The sequence below is a fragment of the Diabrotica undecimpunctata genome, chromosome 6 (genome assembly GCF_040954645.1).
Source record: "Diabrotica undecimpunctata isolate CICGRU chromosome 6, icDiaUnde3, whole genome shotgun sequence".
Taxonomy (NCBI): domain Eukaryota; kingdom Metazoa; phylum Arthropoda; class Insecta; order Coleoptera; family Chrysomelidae; genus Diabrotica; species Diabrotica undecimpunctata.
The window spans coordinates 63,571,389-63,589,005 of NC_092808.1; the positions used below are offsets into that span (position 1 = coordinate 63,571,389).

General features: G+C 31.5%; 2 protein-coding genes across 2 annotated transcripts in view; one reads left to right on the forward strand and one right to left on the reverse strand.

The window, feature by feature from the left end:
* LOC140442670 (uncharacterized) overlaps positions 1-2,133 on the reverse strand; it is a 46,977-nt gene extending 44,844 nt beyond the window's left edge. Inside the window, exon 1 of the mRNA XM_072533663.1 lies at positions 1,987-2,133. Within this exon, the coding sequence (XP_072389764.1) occupies positions 1,987-2,010 (24 nt within the window). The 5' untranslated portion in view covers positions 2,011-2,133. The remainder of the gene's footprint in view (positions 1-1,986) is intronic.
* Positions 2,134-2,575: 442 nt separating this feature from the next.
* Positions 2,576-17,617, forward strand: part of LOC140443471 (uncharacterized) — a 39,626-nt gene continuing 24,584 nt past the window's right edge. The window contains exons 1-2 of the mRNA XM_072534756.1: positions 2,576-3,474; positions 12,069-12,269. Coding sequence (XP_072390857.1) covers positions 2,634-3,474; positions 12,069-12,269 — 1,042 coding nt within the window. The 5' untranslated portion in view covers positions 2,576-2,633. The remainder of the gene's footprint in view (positions 3,475-12,068; positions 12,270-17,617) is intronic.

Consider the following 17,617-nt stretch of genomic DNA (forward strand, 5'->3'; position numbering starts at 1 on the left):
TCAGACACCTAACGTTTCCGTTCAGTATATTTGAAAACAATATTTTAATGATGCCGACGGCTACGTAACGAGTCGTAACCGGTTGGTACGCATAATGTGAATTATATGTCAGTCGTTTTCCCCTCGTTGTTTATTCGAGGCTATTTTGTCATTTATGCATGTGTTTTTATTGCTTTGTGACAATTAATCACGGAAGTGATAAACAATTAGGACTTTTGTACGGAAGTGATACATTTTCTTTTTAAAAATACTTTTTGGTTTGATATGTATGGCATCGTTAAATGTAGTATTTTGTTTTTTAACTGAAGGTGTAATTAACTTTAACACATGTTTAAACTGAATCCTATTCATTCTAAAATATCCATAATATTTTTCATCGTCATCAATTAATTCTTTATATAAAGTGCAGTATTCACCTTCCTTCTTCCTTTCTCAGCATTGGATGTAGTTCAAACCTTCTTTTTACTGCAGTTTTTCTTTCTTCATCGTTAAGTAGAAGAGCAATTGCACATAATTTTTGTCGAGAAAAGCGAGATCATATCTTCACCGAACCAAACTGAAACGTTCTATGTATTGTATGAGAATGTGAACGCGCAGTCCGATTGCTGGAGTGGAAATGCTACGTGCCGGAAACTATACGTGCACGATACTATGTCGCGACCTTTATGCTGAATAAGAAAAAAACCCAAATTCTGTTAATAGAGCGAGATTGCTGATATTGAAGTGGTCGAGATATTTAACTAGGTACCTCGGATTACTAATTACTTAACTGACTGAAGTCAAGTTTCCTTGAAATATTTTCTAACCGTTAGAACGAACTGAAGAAGAAAATCAATATAATATTTAAACGATGTATAAAAAATGAAAAATGACATTAATTTATTGTTTTGTACCTATACAAACATTTCTAAAAATTTGAATTTTTTTAACACAAAGTTAAGAACGCGTTTTTATACAGTGTTGAAATTAGAAACATACTGTTTAACATTAGGTAAATGGTATGTTAAGCTTTTAAATGCAACAGGGAGATATGAAGGGCGTATACTACTTAATTTACTGTCATTTAAAAAGAGCCCCTTGCGTCTTCTATTCTAGCTTTTTAGAATTTGTAAATAAGTTTTTCTTTCAACAGTCTTCAATATAGGTATTCTTTAATTTACATTCCATTTTAATTTTTAGGGCTTCCCATTTCATTTATTTAACTTCTTTTTTCATAATGGTTTCTCCTATTTTCTTATCAACAGTTTTCTTATATTAATAAATAAACATTTTAAGAAGAACAAAATATTATTTTTTTATTTGCCTCTACCATTATTTTTTCGGCTTATTGTACACCTTCCTTTTCTGTAGCGTTTTGGTTCAGCTTTTAGTGTTAACGACTACTTACGTAGCCGGAAGCGACGTCTTTGCTTACCCTCCGAAGCACGGTGGTGGCTCAGTTAAATCAGAAATTGAAAATTTGCTAATGTCTGTGCCGGGATCGAACCCAAGGCGTCCGTACCTACCTAACGAAAAAAAAAAATATATATCTCCCCAAATGTCTGTATTAAACATATTATTTATTTAAAAAGAAACCAAAACAATAAAAACAATGTTGAGAATCCGCTCCGAACTTCCCTTACTAACCAGAACACAAAAACTTAAAAATTAAATTAAAATGTTTCTGTTTAACTGAAGTAGAAATAATAATATAAGGATTCAATACATTTATTTGTCTATTCCAAGGAAAATATCAGAAAATGAATTCAGCCGTATTTTATAATTTTACCCCTTTAAGTAAATAAAACCCCTTTAGAGTGGCGCCTATGTCATAAAATAACTAAAAAAAGTAAACATTTTATATACGTTCCTAGTGATCTTTAAACTGAAATTTTTACTTCACAAATTTATTGAATCACTACAAATAAAATACTTTATTTTTTTATTCAAAAAAAAGGGTAGATGGCTAAGTGTATAGCATGAACAAAAAAATTATAATCAACTCACTTCAGAGCTCTCTTCCGAATCCATTACTAACTTACTAAAGTTTTGAGTAAAAAGATAAGTTTAAATTTTAAATTCACTGTTTAAAAGACACTGTTTTTACAAAACTTTTTATATTTGACACTACTACACTGTTAAAAAGGTAGCCATTGTTGTTCAACTACAACTACAGAGTTGCCAAAGCCAATCAATCAATGATTACGAGAGTGCATAACACTACCAACTATGTTTGTGTGATTAAGGCAGAAAAAACGGCACATGTAAAGCAAATTTGAGTAACTTACACATTGTATTAACTGCAACATTGTGTTACAATATTCTAAATTTTTTGTTAAGCTTTTAATAATCCAAATACCTGTAAATCACCACCACACTTGATTTATTAAGATTTTAAAATAAAATATATATTTTTTTAATTAATTCTTAATATATATTATATTAATAAATATTTTAAAATAGCTGGATATGCATTACAATATTATTGTAATTCAAAAAGTGTTAATCAGTAAAAATTTGATTCTCATACCTATTATACATTAATACAATATCGGTATGCCATTTATCAACTGTATGTTGTTTCAACACTGGCAAATTGTAAAGAAAATATAACCTCAAACCATCACTGATAAAAAACACTAAAAATAAACAAAATGGTAAGAAAACGCTCAAAAGTAGCAAAAAGGCATTATTATAGTGAGGAGGAACCTGAAACAGAGTCCGATTTCGAAGATGATCCAGCTTACGAACCGGCTCCTAAAAAATATAGTCTGAGACAAAGAAAAAGACAAACATTTAATGCTGATGATTGGGATTATGAAGAGGATGTACCTGTGGAGACTCCTAAAGTTGCTTCAGATGATGAAGAATTTAACGTTACCAATAATAATCCCAAATTAGATGAAGCAGCCAACAGTGAAAATGTAAGTGACTCTACTGATAAACCTACTGAATCTGCAGTTGAAGAAACTGTAGGAAATTGTGATGAATTGGTGGACTTTGAGGACATGATTAGAGCAGATGTAGTAGTTAACAAAAACAGAATAGATTATGATAATGTTATCCAAAAAACAGAGATTAAAGTACAACCTTTAAGTGAAAAAGAACAAGTACTAAAGAAGTCTAAATCTCAACCATCCAAACCAAAACTTAAAAGGGGAAGAAAACCTAAGAGAAGAAAGAGTGAAGAAGAACCCCAATATTTTGCTCCACAAATACAAGAGGATGAAAATGATGAAGATTATCACCCATATAAGCCAAGGAGAACTAGAAAACCCAAAAAGAGACCAGCTGGAGAAATTGATAGTAGTCTTTTAGAAGATTTTGATAATGATGATGACTTGGAAGATACAAATGACAGGGATTACAACCCAGAAGATGATTTAGACTATCCAGGGCTTTCTAATTTTATTTTAAATAGACAAATCAGTGATGATTTTGAGGATACTACATCTAACACTGTTCTTAGTAAAGAAGGTAGTCTACCAGAGCCACGTAAGTTATTTTAATATACAATTAACTAAAAAGTATTTTGTCGTTAGACACAAATGGTATTTTCTAGTCTTTATTATAAAAAATAGCTTCCCAAAACAAGCAGTCTGTCATGGCCTAGGTCAATATAATGTAGTTAGTCCCCTACAAATAACTTTGGTGATGTCTAATTGTCCATTTTATTGTACTAGACTTAGTGTGTTGTTTCTTTACTAGCTAATGTTGTTGCTAAGTCAAATGTTGGTTTATTTCTAATATCTTGTAATCCCTAAATTTTTTTTTCAAGGTAAGTAGCAGAAAAATACTATTATTTTCAGAAAATTGGAACAATTTGTATAAACTATTAAATTATTGCTTATTTCTTTGTGTGGGTGTGTGTGTGTTTGGGGGGGGGGGGGGAGTTAGTGTGGCAGCAGACAAAATCTATTTGCCACAAAATATGAAAATTATTAATTATTTGAATTGTTTGATGTTGTCTATTTCTTTAAACTATTCCACTATTTTTGCATGTGTGATAAAATTTATGATGTAACCAAGTACAGATTTATCTTATGAAGACAGGAGAGATGTTGTAATATTTAGCAGCAATGGAAACTCATTGTGAATTAGTTCTTGATATAGAAAAGTGTAGGGTGAATGCTAAAATATTGATTTGTTGATTTATTTGCAATTTTTTTGTAATTATCTTTCCATTTACAACTGATATTAGGTTTGAGAGCATTATTTAAATCTTTTAAATTAAATACTTTATCAATATGGTGGCAACTGTGAGTACTTTTTGGGCTATATGAGCAATTTCATTATCTTCAACTCCACAATGTCATTTCATCCAAATAAACGAAAGTTATATTATTTTGCTTGAGATCCATAATTAATTCTTTTATGTTCACGATTAAGGCTTTTCGGAATTAATTTAGTGGGTGACTACTAATAGCTTGTAATGTTGACTTTGAGTCTGAAATTATTGCAACATTTGTGTATGTTTGAGTTACACACCATTTTAATGTGTTTTCAATGGCAAAGGACTCAACCGTAAAAATGGAACAATAATTTGAGATTCTGTACTTTTCAATATGATTTTGCCTGAAACAAAAAATGTTGAACCTACGTTTCAATCTGTTTTTGACACATCTGTATATTTTTTTGTTAAATTCGACTCAAGGCTATTCAGAATGGATTTTATCATGGTTTCGTTTAAGATATTGCAATCTGAATACTGAGGGAGTATGGTGGTAGGTTTATTAATTATAGAATCAAAATTTTGTGCATACAATGGCATTTTATTAAGTTAAACAATATTGGTTTGAAATAAGTTCGTATTAATAAAAACATCTTTTCTTTTTCCAATAATAATTTATCAAATTTTCAATTACAAGAAAGTTCATTATTGCGATAAAATCACTGTGGTAACATATGTATTTTAATAGAGTTTTATTAGTAAAAACTGTCTTCGAAAAACTAAGAGGAAGTTCTTGAGACTCAGCCAGAATGGCATGACTTTGCTGAAGATACCATGGCTTCCAAACATGTTTTTAGAGCTTTATAGTATATTCGATCGAGAGTAAGTTGGTTAGTGTTAGAGGTAAAACCATAGAGAGTACACCTATAATCCTAAATTGAACAAAACTTGTAGAACATTAAGTAAATTTGTTTATCCCTGTCCCAGCTCTGTTTTTTGAGAGGAAGCTCAGAACATTAATTCCCTTTTCACATCTTTGTTTGATATATGTAATGTGACTAGTCCATTGAATTTTTTTATCTATAATTATACCTAAATATTGTCGAAAGTATGTTTAAGTCTATCATGTAGCGTTAATAGGTATCATGGGTGACATAAATGCATAAATCATCCACATAATGAATAATGTGTGTGCCATCGCTCATCAAATTATGTAAGTCCGCAGTGTTAAATAAAAGATGGCCTAAAATAGAACCTTGTGGAAGCCCGTTGTAAAGTACTGTTGGAACATGTAAAACATTATGATCTCGCAAAAATATTTTTCTATTAACAAACAAATTTAAAATATTTATAGAGACTCTTTTATTGATATCACCATTTTTTAATATAGTATTTCCAAATCTACCACATCATAAGCCTCCTTAAGGTCCACAAAAAGACATAACATGTAAGTAATTTCTTTTTGATAGATACAATTGTGTGTCTGTAACTAAATGGGAGATTGCATCAATTGTACCTATGCCTATACAAAATCCATACTGATTTCTTGTTAAAAGTGATCTGCTTTCAACAAAATTTTTGAGTCTAAATTTTATAAGCCTTTCGAAGTTTTTGTAATACACTATAATAATGAAATAGGTCGGTAGGATGAAGATAGGTTAGGTTGTTTCTTAGGTTTTACTAGAAGAGACACTATTATATTTTTAAAACTATTTGAATACTTTTGTTTCAACCACCAATCATTAAAAATTTGTAAAAGAAGAAGTTTACCATTTTCAGGTAATTTGTTTATTACCCTATAAGTGAACCCGTCAAGACCAGGTGTGGTATTTTTTGATTTTTTTAAGTTTAATTCTAATTCTGAAGAGCTAAAAATGTTTGGAAGAGGTTCTGTGTCTTGGTAAACATCAAGCTCATTAAATGTTAGAATAGGTGAACATCAATCTTATATTAAAAATAGAGAATTTGATAGATCTCAAATATGTAAACACGCATGAGAAAATAGACATGGTATTCAATAAAACGATTCAAGTATAGTCCTAAGAACAGAGGGTAAAAAGAGAAAAATCAAAGAAGCGGCTCTAATTATGCTAAATGAGACTAATCGCGTCGCAAATTCCTCAGCAGAATGCAATAATATCTGGATAGCCATATTAAAAGACAAATTAATAAAAAGAAAATACCACTATTAGTAAGTAAATAACATATCGAGCATACATCATTTATGTTTTTAAATCACACGCATATAAAATCACAGTTTTGTGTTTATTGAGAGTGAACTCAATGTGAGACCGAATACTTACCATATCGGGATATTATTATGAGGTTTTTTCCTGTTTTTTCCTTCTGATTTACCATGAAATCACTAACAGGAGAGTTCTTCTTAAAGACGACTCAGATACTATGATTTTTCTGATTCTCCAGTTGATTTCATGTAATCGAATGAACTATGTTACCTACAATAAAGTCATTCCAGGAACGCAACCCAGCAATATTCTCAATATCATTTTAAAGTCGTCTACTTTAAAATATATAACGTATGTCTGAATTGTCAATATGAATGAGTAAGATAAAATTAAATTATTAGAAGAATTTTTCAGCAAGTAACACAAAACAAAATTTGTTTAATTTATTAATGTGTTGTATTTCGAGAACGATTTCCTAAGTGGAAATCGAAACGTTAAAAATAAACTTATTTTAAACTTAAATTGTAGCTTATTCCCAATAAAAGTAGTAATTGCGTTGAGATATGTATTCAGCAAGACGGATCTCCATCTCATTTTGGTGTAAATGTTCGGCGTTATTTAGCTCAGATATTTCCCGGCCGATAGATTGGTAGATTAGGTAGTATTGAATGGACTCCTCGTTCATCCGATTTGAACACTAAAAATTATTTTTATTGGGAGTACTTGAGAAGTAGAATATATAAAACTAAATCAGCAAGTGTTGCAGAGCTAAGACAAAGAATTATCGATGAATACATATTAATTTGTAGAGAAACATGGAGAAATGTAATAGACGCATTCTACCATCGTTTAGGATACTGCCAAATTAACAACGGAGGATATTTTGAAGACTGGATTAGGTAGACATTCATTTAGCAATGTAGAAAACTTTTAATTATTATGTTCAAATTTAGTTATACATAGTTTCAATCACATTTATTGAGACGATTAGGCGTTTCTGGGCTTTTGTTTTATCTTTTTAAGATGTTCCTGACTACATAAAATCGTAGGTATTGTATACGGTTGAACAGGTATTGAAGTGAATATTTCAATAAAGGTGCAATATACTTCTCCTTATAGTGCCGTGCACCTATAGTGCGTTGGCGAATTATCTTAAGGCCAGACATATATCTTTTGCGGCATGCAAAAGCTCGCCAGTGTTTTTATACCTGTCCACTTCTTTATATTTCGTAGCCACGACATTTGTTTGCGACCTTCTCATCTTTTGCCCTCAATTTTTTTTTGGAGAATTAGTTAAGGGATTGCGTATTTTTTTCCTCTGAGGATATGGCATAGATATCCAATTTTTTATATCTTGAGAGTAATTTGCTCTCAGTATTTTCCATTCTTAAGACTTCCTCGTTTCTCACCCTAACTGTCCATGGTACGCGGAACATTCTTCGCAAGGTCTACATTTCGAAGGCCTCCTACTTGTTAATGGAGGATTTTTTAACGCCGATGTCTCCATGCCGTATAACAATATTGACCATACATAGCATTTCACCATCCTGTAGCGGAGGAAAAATTGCGGTTACATAGTAGCGGTTTAAATTTAATAAAAGCACAGCACACAAGGTATTGTATTTAAAAAACCAAAGTGACTAATAGTATTAGAAACATGGTAAATCTGGTAACGTTACAAGCATCAAATCTTGCAAAATAGGTATATCTCCGTTTTTGTATAATTCGGACCACCCTTTTAAGAGATAAATAGGCATTTCCAGAATTTTGGTCCACTCTATATAATAGTGGGTCTACGTAGTTAGCATATGAAAATCTTTTTAAAAACTAATTTTAAGAAAAAATGTATTTCTTATAAAAAGTTCTGCATGGACTAAAACCTAGAATGATACCATCAGATATCAAATATTATTGGTCGTATACGAGATTTATAAAAAAATGTGATTTTTGCCCTTTTTTTTTCGACTATTGTTACGAACATGCATTCGGCGTGGTCCGTGTAACGGTTGCATCTCGTTTTATTTAAAAACGTTACAATATCAAAAATTAATAGAAGAAAAGATGTTTAAAATTAGAAATAACTTTCAAATATTTAACATTGTTTATATACATTTAAAAAACTATTTTGTTCGACATTTTCTCTGCGATAATAGACAAGGCAAGTTCTCTGACAAAGAATAAGAAACATTGTTAACCTAATTGTTTCACTTTATATGATTAGGAGGTACCTACATTAATTTAATTTGAGAGTAGAAGACCTGCAGACATCCAATGTTAACGATGTCGCATAAGATTGAATGACTGTAGAAGAAAAGACTCTAGAAAGAATAGTTTCCAGATAATTGCCAAAATTGTCTATTTACTGATGAATCAAGACTTTATCTTTTACATCCAGATGGACTGTTTTGTGTATGGAGAGTCGGACCTACGATATTTAGAAGAAAACATGGATCCCTGTAGAGTGGAGACCAATAGACATATTAAGACAATTGACCAATGTTTTATCGGATGAGTGAGTTGCAATGTCTCAAGATTTTGTGCAAAACTTAATAACCAGTATGCATGACAGATATCAAGCTCTATATAGATCTTGGGCAGGCACACGCTATTAACAACTAATACTAGCTACAACCAGCTTCAACTCTTAAGGGGTTACACAGGTCTTATATTTTCAAAAAATTAAAAAAAATTTTATTCCATATTAAAGTATAGTACTTTAAGTATTCACACCGAATTTGAAGTAAATTCCAGCAATATTACCGGAGTTATAGAGATTTGAATACAGCGCGGTCAGTACGTGCTCTCTCAGGTTAAAAACTTCAAACGCGTTTTTTCGAAACTTCGTTTTTCCGTGCGATAGTCACGATTTCTCGAGAACGAATCGATGAATAAAAATGTTTTAAAAACAATGCGATTCGTAAAAATCCAAACAAGTATGAGACAACAATTCATTAAATCGATCTATGTATTCTCGAGAAATTGTGCCTACCGCACTCACAGAAAATCAAAGTTTCGAGAAAAACGCGTTTGAAGTTTTCAAACTGAGAGCGCACGTACCGACCGCGCGGTCTTCAAATCTCTATAACTCTGGTATAACGTTACTCAAATGTACTTTAAATTTGTTGTAAATATTAGGGATATATGGAATACAAAATATAATATAAACGACGCCACCTAGGAAAAAAATCTGTATACCATCATTTGATATTTCAATCATATTTTATTCTTGAAAGGTTACAGTTGATTTATTGCTAATTCATTCTACAAATTGATGATTCAAATATTGTTAATCAGAAATTTTACTACTTCACAGTACTTCACAATTAATTTTTTTAGCAAAATTGCTAAAAATATAGGTTACTGTAATTGTAAGGTGAGATCAATGACGTATAATGTAAATATATATTATATGTCATTGCGTATGATAAACATACACTTACTATAAAAATAAAATGACGTTTAATAAACGTCAACGCTTTACTAAAGTAAAATAAAATTATATAAAGGTAAACATAATTAAATAAAATGAAATCAGGTTAAACAGAATTACGTAGAATTAAATAACCATTGCTGCTATACCGTTTCTGCTTCATTACTCATGTAAAATCCTATAAGAAAATGCTTACGTTCATTCTGCTCATTTTTTAAGCGGTTTGTGGTGGAGGTACAATAGTTCGTCGTGACGCATGGTACATTATTGAAAAGGAGAGGGGATAGCGAATATGTTGAGACAGAAAAAACAAAATTGCGGCATTCCTAAGAGGGCATTATCTCATATCTCCTTTTTTATTGGGCCCATTGGAGCGTGTGATACGTTGGCCCGTAAAAGGGAACGATTTCACGATTATATTAAAATAGAAAAAACAAACAAGGTGACTACCAAAAGGGTATTACATATTATTAATGAACGTATAGTTACATACGAGATGTCATAGGGCACTATGGATTAAAATAGTTTAACTAAAAGACAAATTTTGATTTATTGGCTTAAAGAATGCCTCTGGCTGAGTACAAAATAAACAACTGAAAGAATCCTAACATGTGACATAGCAAATGAAAGGGGAAGAAATAACGAATATATTAAGTAAGAAAAAACAGACACGGCGACTATCAAAAGAATACTACACAGTACCCTCATTAATAATGAATGTATAGTGACATACGAGATATCATAGGGAACTATGAATACAAATAGATTTACTATAAGACAAATTTTTATTTATTGACTTAAAGACTTAAAGATATTTTTATTTATTGACTTAAAGAAGGCCTCTGGCTGAATGGCTGAATACAAAATAAACAACTAATCGAATACTATCATGCGACATAGCAAATGAAAGGGGAGGATATATGGAATATATTCAGATGGAAAAAACAAACAAGGCGACTACACAGTATCTTCATTATTAATAAACTATAAATAGATATACTATAGATAAAAATAGATTTACTATAAGACAAATTTTGAATAGCCAGAGAACTTAAAGAAGGTCTCTGGCTGTAAACAAAATAAACAACTGATCAGATCATAATATGCGACATATTAAATAAAAGGGATGGACGTAACGAATATATTTAGATAGAAAAACAAATCAGGCAACTACTAAAAGGGCACTACACAGTATCTTCATTGATAATGAAAGTATAGCGACATACGAGAAATCATAGGGCACTATGGATAAAAATAGATTTACCATAAGACAAATTTTGATTTATTGACTTACAGAAGGCCTCAGGCTAAGTACAAAATAAACAACTGATCTAATCCTAACATGCGACATAGCAAATGAATGGAAAGGATATAACAAATATATTTGTTAGATAGAAAAAACAAAGAGACTACCAAAAGGGCACTACATATCGTCTTCGTTATTAATAAACGTAGAGCGACATACGACAATTCACATGACACCATGGATGATAATAGACATATTTGCTTTATATATAAAGCATAAGGTGAATATAAGGTAAATTTGCTTTAGTGTCCTGAAAAAGGCCTCTGACTGATAACAAAATAAACTACTAGTCTAATACCAGCATATGACTCATGAAATTAAACGACGTAAGATGTATAATACATATAGCGTGCCATCAATATATATATATAAATACAGTAAAAAACATGATGTCCGGTCAGAAGTGCACCAGATCATACTTTATATTTATTTGGATTATATGCAAAAAGTTTATTATTTGATCAATTTAATGACTGACTGTGTATGACAATTGATTGGATCACCCGTCGCATGCGGGCAAAGTTACTAGTTTTATATATACATTATATAGGTATAATAGACAAACATTATTGTATAGTATCCATCATATTTAGCTACATAGATTTTACTTGAAGCATAAACCAAAAGCAAAATCTCTGAAACTGCAGTAGTACCTACTATTTCATTGTCACCATTTTTTTAATGACTTGTACGCTTCTTTGTACGACTTTTTACTAAAAGTGAACAAGCAATATTTGTAGATATTTCTATCTTGCAAACATTCGTTGAATCAGAAAAAATCACCAATTAATTCCATAGTCCATAGATTTTTTGATTAAAAAAAAACAATTTATCCAAAAAAGTTGGAGATAATTTTTATGATACAATGTATTTAATTTAAAAGTTATGCACAGGTTACTTTTTGTAACATGAATGCAATTAATTTAAACGCTTTTTTTAAATGTCGTCTTATTTTATATTTGGCTTTTAACTGGCGATTAAAATATCCTATTACAGACTCATCAGCTGATACTACTACTGCAGACACTACAGATTCAGTTACAAAAACTGACTCAGTAAGTGGTAGTAGTGATTTAGGAATCACACAATCAGGTGCAGCTTCAGAGGTTACAGAAAACGTATCCCAGATCGAAAAGGCAACAAGTATCCCAGATTCAGAGAAGGATATATCTGAAACTGTTGCTGTTAGTGTGTCAGGTAAGTTTTCTATCTAGAGATTCTTTCATTCTTGTTTCAGACCCCCTTACATTATAAAACATTGGTTGTAATTGATGGGGCCTATTGCCACATGGTATAGATTGGATTTGGTTTTAACGAAGGATATAAATATAAATAGCAATTACTTATTTTTACTTATTACATATTTATTTACACTATAATCACAGGTTCACTACTTGACTAGAAGATGACATACGGTTGTATGATATATAATAAGGAAAATTAAGACGGGTTTCTAAACTATATTCTGATCCATTCTCTTGTATAGAGTTTAAATATAATTTCTTCAATGATTAATCGTGCTACAGTGAGGTTAAGAGCGGACAAGGTTGACTTATGTTTATATACTACGCGGGTCAGTCAATAGATAACGTGTTGTATTTGGTTTATATTACTAACTGTTTAATTATATTAATGAAAACTGTTCATTTTACAGAATTTAGTATTTTAATTTATTTAATATAATTCTGCCACACCCTGCGATTCTTAGGGTGCGTTCATAACGGAGGCCATCGCATGGTATCCTCGCCTAGGTCATAGCACTGACAGTGAACGCTCGAATTTAAAATAAAATGCATTTATTTTACCTGGCGATCGATACGATGATCGAAGCGAGGTTCGGTGGTCGGCGCTTAAGGGTGCGTTCATTACGGAGACCATTGCATCGTATCCTCGCCTAGAGCATATCACTGACAGTGAACGCTCGAATTTAAAATAACATGCATGTATTTTACTTGGATACCATGGTCGGAGCGAGGGTCGAGAGTACTAGGGTCGAGGATCGAAAAAATACTAAGCACGAATACTATGGTCAAGTCTATGGTCCAATACCTGGCTCGAGGATGGGCGCTGCGCTTTAACATTAAGAAATTTCGTGTATATTTTGTTTCACGAAAAATGGTTGAGTGCTTAATGGTTACCTGAGTTGATCCTATTGTGTATACAAGAGTCTCTCAATAAACTACCGAAGTACACAGGGTCGTACTTCAGAAAGTTTGTTATTTAATATACTTCATTGGTAGCTGTGTAATACACGATTATAAAAATTTATTAAATTATTTCATATGGTATTTTCAGGTTGTTCAAGTGAATATACTTGATATAATTGAACAATTTTTAACATGAAGAAAGTAGTTTTTTTGTTCTACGTGAATAATTGTAGTACATGGATCTAAATTCAGAAAGGTACTTTCCTTCAAACTTTTTACAGGCTTAGGACTGTCAGCAAAAAACTGGCGTGTTTAAAAGTTTTTGCTCTTCATAATCGGATATCTTTAAAAATGTACAGTAATAATAGTTCTATTTACAGTATATACATACAAACGAATACATAATGTACAAAAAATAGATGAATTGAATAAAAAAATATAGAAATATATATACAAGTTAATATTTACAAAAAAAATACCCAAAACATACCAAATGTATTTAAAATAACCAAAATATATTTATGAATTCCTAAATACCTAATTCTGTTTCGCTGTCACTATCCTCTTCAAGATTAATAACAATTGGTTTAATTAAATGATTCAAAGTAACATATGAAATTTCTACGTTCATTACATGGCGTACTGAATTTTTCCAACTTTCTGGGAAAATATCATCAACACATTTCGTTATTAATTCGACTACACTACCACTTAAAGTCAGAGAAACATTTTGTGATTCTACATTTGACTTTAGTCGGTGCCACATATGCTCTATGGGATTAAATAAACAATAGTAGGGCGGAAGCCGTAACACTGTATGTCCCATGTCCTCGGCCAATGCGTCACAAACATATACTTTTTTAATAGAAAATGATTTTAACACTTCTAACAGTTCATTTTTTAAATAACTTTCTTCAAAATATATATCGTTTTCTAACAGGTAGTTTTGAATTTCAATTTTCGTGTTATTTGCACTTGGATACTTATGTAATTAACGACTGTGGTAACTTGCATTGTCCATTACTATCACACTATTTTGAGGAAGGTTAGGTATAAGACAATTCTTAAACCATTGCTCAAAAAGCTCTGCCGTATCCTCATGGTAGTCCACGCAGGAGTCTTTAATGTTCTTTGCAGAAAGCCATAAGGCATTTGGGACCCAACCATTTTCTGATCCTGCATGTAAAATTGTTATTCTTTTCCCTTTGTTTGATGGAGCTTTTGGAGACACTTCCAACACCTGTTGGAAGAATCGGACCATGTCTCGTCCAGATAAATTATTGGTCGATCTTCTGTACGGTACTTTCTTATAGAAGTTATATATTCAGTACGCCACTTTTGTAAACGATGGGACTCCATAAGCACTTGCCTTTTGTCAATTGTACGATATCTGAAGCCCAAATCCTCCAAAGACTAATGCGGCTACAGTTTATTTGTGTATCATCATTAATAAGCCGTTGTTTTAAAGCATCTAATGTAGGTATCCGTTGCTCTTCGTACATTGTGTAAATTTTTCGTCTTATTAAGTCCTTATCACTTTCGTCAATACATTTGGTAGAACCAGCATCCTTACGCTTCCTTCTTGACTTAATGGGATTTGATGTAATTCTTTTCACCTTGTAAGTAAAGAACTATATATTGTTTTTACGATTTCTCTAGCGTCAGCAGATAAATGCTTTTTCTTTGCCGAAACACTGGAAGAAGCACCATCAATGTTTTTCCACGGACGCCACATAATGCTGTTTTATAGGTATAAATAGGTATAACACTGGTAACACTTGTAACACTTTCAACTAAATGAAACAAAATGTATATTTAAAAATTTCTCATCGGTTTTATATACTTTTACAAATTATACAGAATAGAGGGAACCTGTATAATTATTCCAGGAAATACTTAACGATCAACAAATTTATTGTGATCATTAAAAGATCAACCATTGATAGTGAAACTCACTGTTAAAATGTTTACAACTTTATGAAATAAAATGTATTCCAATCGTTTTTATAATTTTATACAATTTTTTAATCGTTTTTATATTACCAGGAATTTATTATACAAACAAGATAACGACACTCTACAGTAGCTTCAATTTTACCTGAATACTTACCTGCTCAACTAATGTTGACTAAGCTGGGGTACTTACGGTCGGGTTTTATTGCAATCATTAAGCATTCAACCATTTTTCGTGAAATAAACTATACCCTCCAATGTAAAGACATTGGTTGGCCACTGGTCTACCTGGCTTTCGGCATACGACCGTTTGCGGAACCTCTACCCCTACGAGTCCGACGTAGGCCATGCCATTGGAAACTGCAAATATTATTATGATATTTTAATTATCATTGTTAACATCATGAGCACTGCATTTTCCGATGTATGTCTATTTTTGCATTAAGATATTTAATTACGATCTTAACGTCATTTCTGGGACATGTGTCGTAAATAGTCTCTACTTCGTCATATAATTGATCTTTGACAACCTCTTCTTTGTCTGCGGTTGGGGACTAAGCTTAAAAAAAGACTTACTCTTAAAGAACATATTCGTGGACTTATTGGTTTGAAGTCCATAAAAAGATGTTTTGCTTTTTTGTTAACAGAATGCGGTCCAGAATTCATGATTGGTCCTGTGACAAGATAGATATCGCGGTGACTCTTTTCGATAATTCCTTGGCCAGTCCATCTTACATCTTACTTCTTACACAGCAGTAGTACGAGTATGCGCTTTATATTGAGTTAGTATGTCTATTAATTTTTTAAGATTTCAGGTTCATAAAGCCTGCATTTCAGGTTTATATTTTTAAATATTTTTCCTTATTTCCTTATAGTGGCTTTCTGTTCGGCTTCTTTAGATCTAGTTTTCGTAACCATATCTTTTTTACAGGATAGTATGGTTAGCCCTAAGCCCAACCTGGAGGGCATATACTCATCTTATGTTATCTTAATTGCCCAATTGCAAATAACAGTTAAATTTCGTCGGCGATCTGATAATACCTGCTAACTGACATTTTTTTTCAAAACTACGTTTGTTGTGTCTAGAGTTTCGTACACATAAATCATTTATTGTAACAAAATCTGCTGTCTTTTAAATATAAGTCTGGGGACTTATTACGGTCTAACAATACCTACTCATAACAAAATATCAATTAGTGACGGCAATACCTGCTATCTGTCAGTTTGTCTACTGTCTGCGCATTACACCGACACAATATACTTAGGTTAATATTTTGTCCGTTAGAAAATCATCGTGTATTCTATAGTTAACTACTGGAAATTATACATACTAAGTATACATTTAAAAACACTGTGGGGTAAGTAGGTTTGATTAACTATATAATTTTAACTAAAATTTTTTATCTAGTGCGATGTAGATAGCAGATATTGCAAAGAAAATTTTAGTATTTTAATTGCATTTAGCAGCTTCTGCCTTTATTATATTAAGTTAGGCTTAGGAAATTAATTTTTTAAAACAGTTTAGATACATAATTAGTATATAATATATAATAATACCTAACATGCTGTCAAGAGCACAAAAAATATACAACGCTGCTATCAAAAGCTCATTATTAGAGTCTTTTGAGGAACCACAAAATATTATCCCGACAACTGCAATGTGTTATCAAAACCTATCTGTACACAAAATCAAGACGAAGAAGTAACTGATGTTATTTCCAATCAAACCACGGTACAAGTCAATGAAAAAGTTATTTCTTGGCTCCGTAATAATGAAATATTTGAAAATGGGAATTCTCAAAACTTAACAGAACTTATCAATGTAGACATAGAAAATATTCCAATAGTAATAGTGACCAATAATGAACGAAGTGATGAACTATGTAGTTCCAATCAGGACGGTGATTTTATAGTTCAACAGAATAATTCTGTTTTAAAAACACAAAAAATCGCAGAGCCTTGTACTAGTTTAGAGAACAGAAATGTTGTTGAAACATTAGTTTCTAATTCAGAAAAAGCCGAGTGGGGCGATATGCAGCTGCAAGCCTTCCTTTGCAGCTGCAAGCCTTTTTTTTTTAGTCTAGGGTAACTCGTCGAAATATGAATAACTACATAGTTTTCACCGGCCGGAAAATATGGGAAAACTCGGAAAAATTGAGTCCATTTGAAATTCACCCTAAATACTTACTTTTTTTTAATTTGCTCGAATAGTCTGTCGCAGTATTAATAATGATGACACAATTTTCACCTCCCATAAATCTCGGAAAATCCCGGAAAATCTACATATGTTTTTTCATTTTATATCAATGATGTAATAATACTTATATATTTTATAAATTAAATTTCAGTTAATTTGTTACACATTATATTATTATATTCCTTATATTAATTATAATTGTTTGTATTTTTATAATTAACAATATATATTTATATTCTATTTTTCTT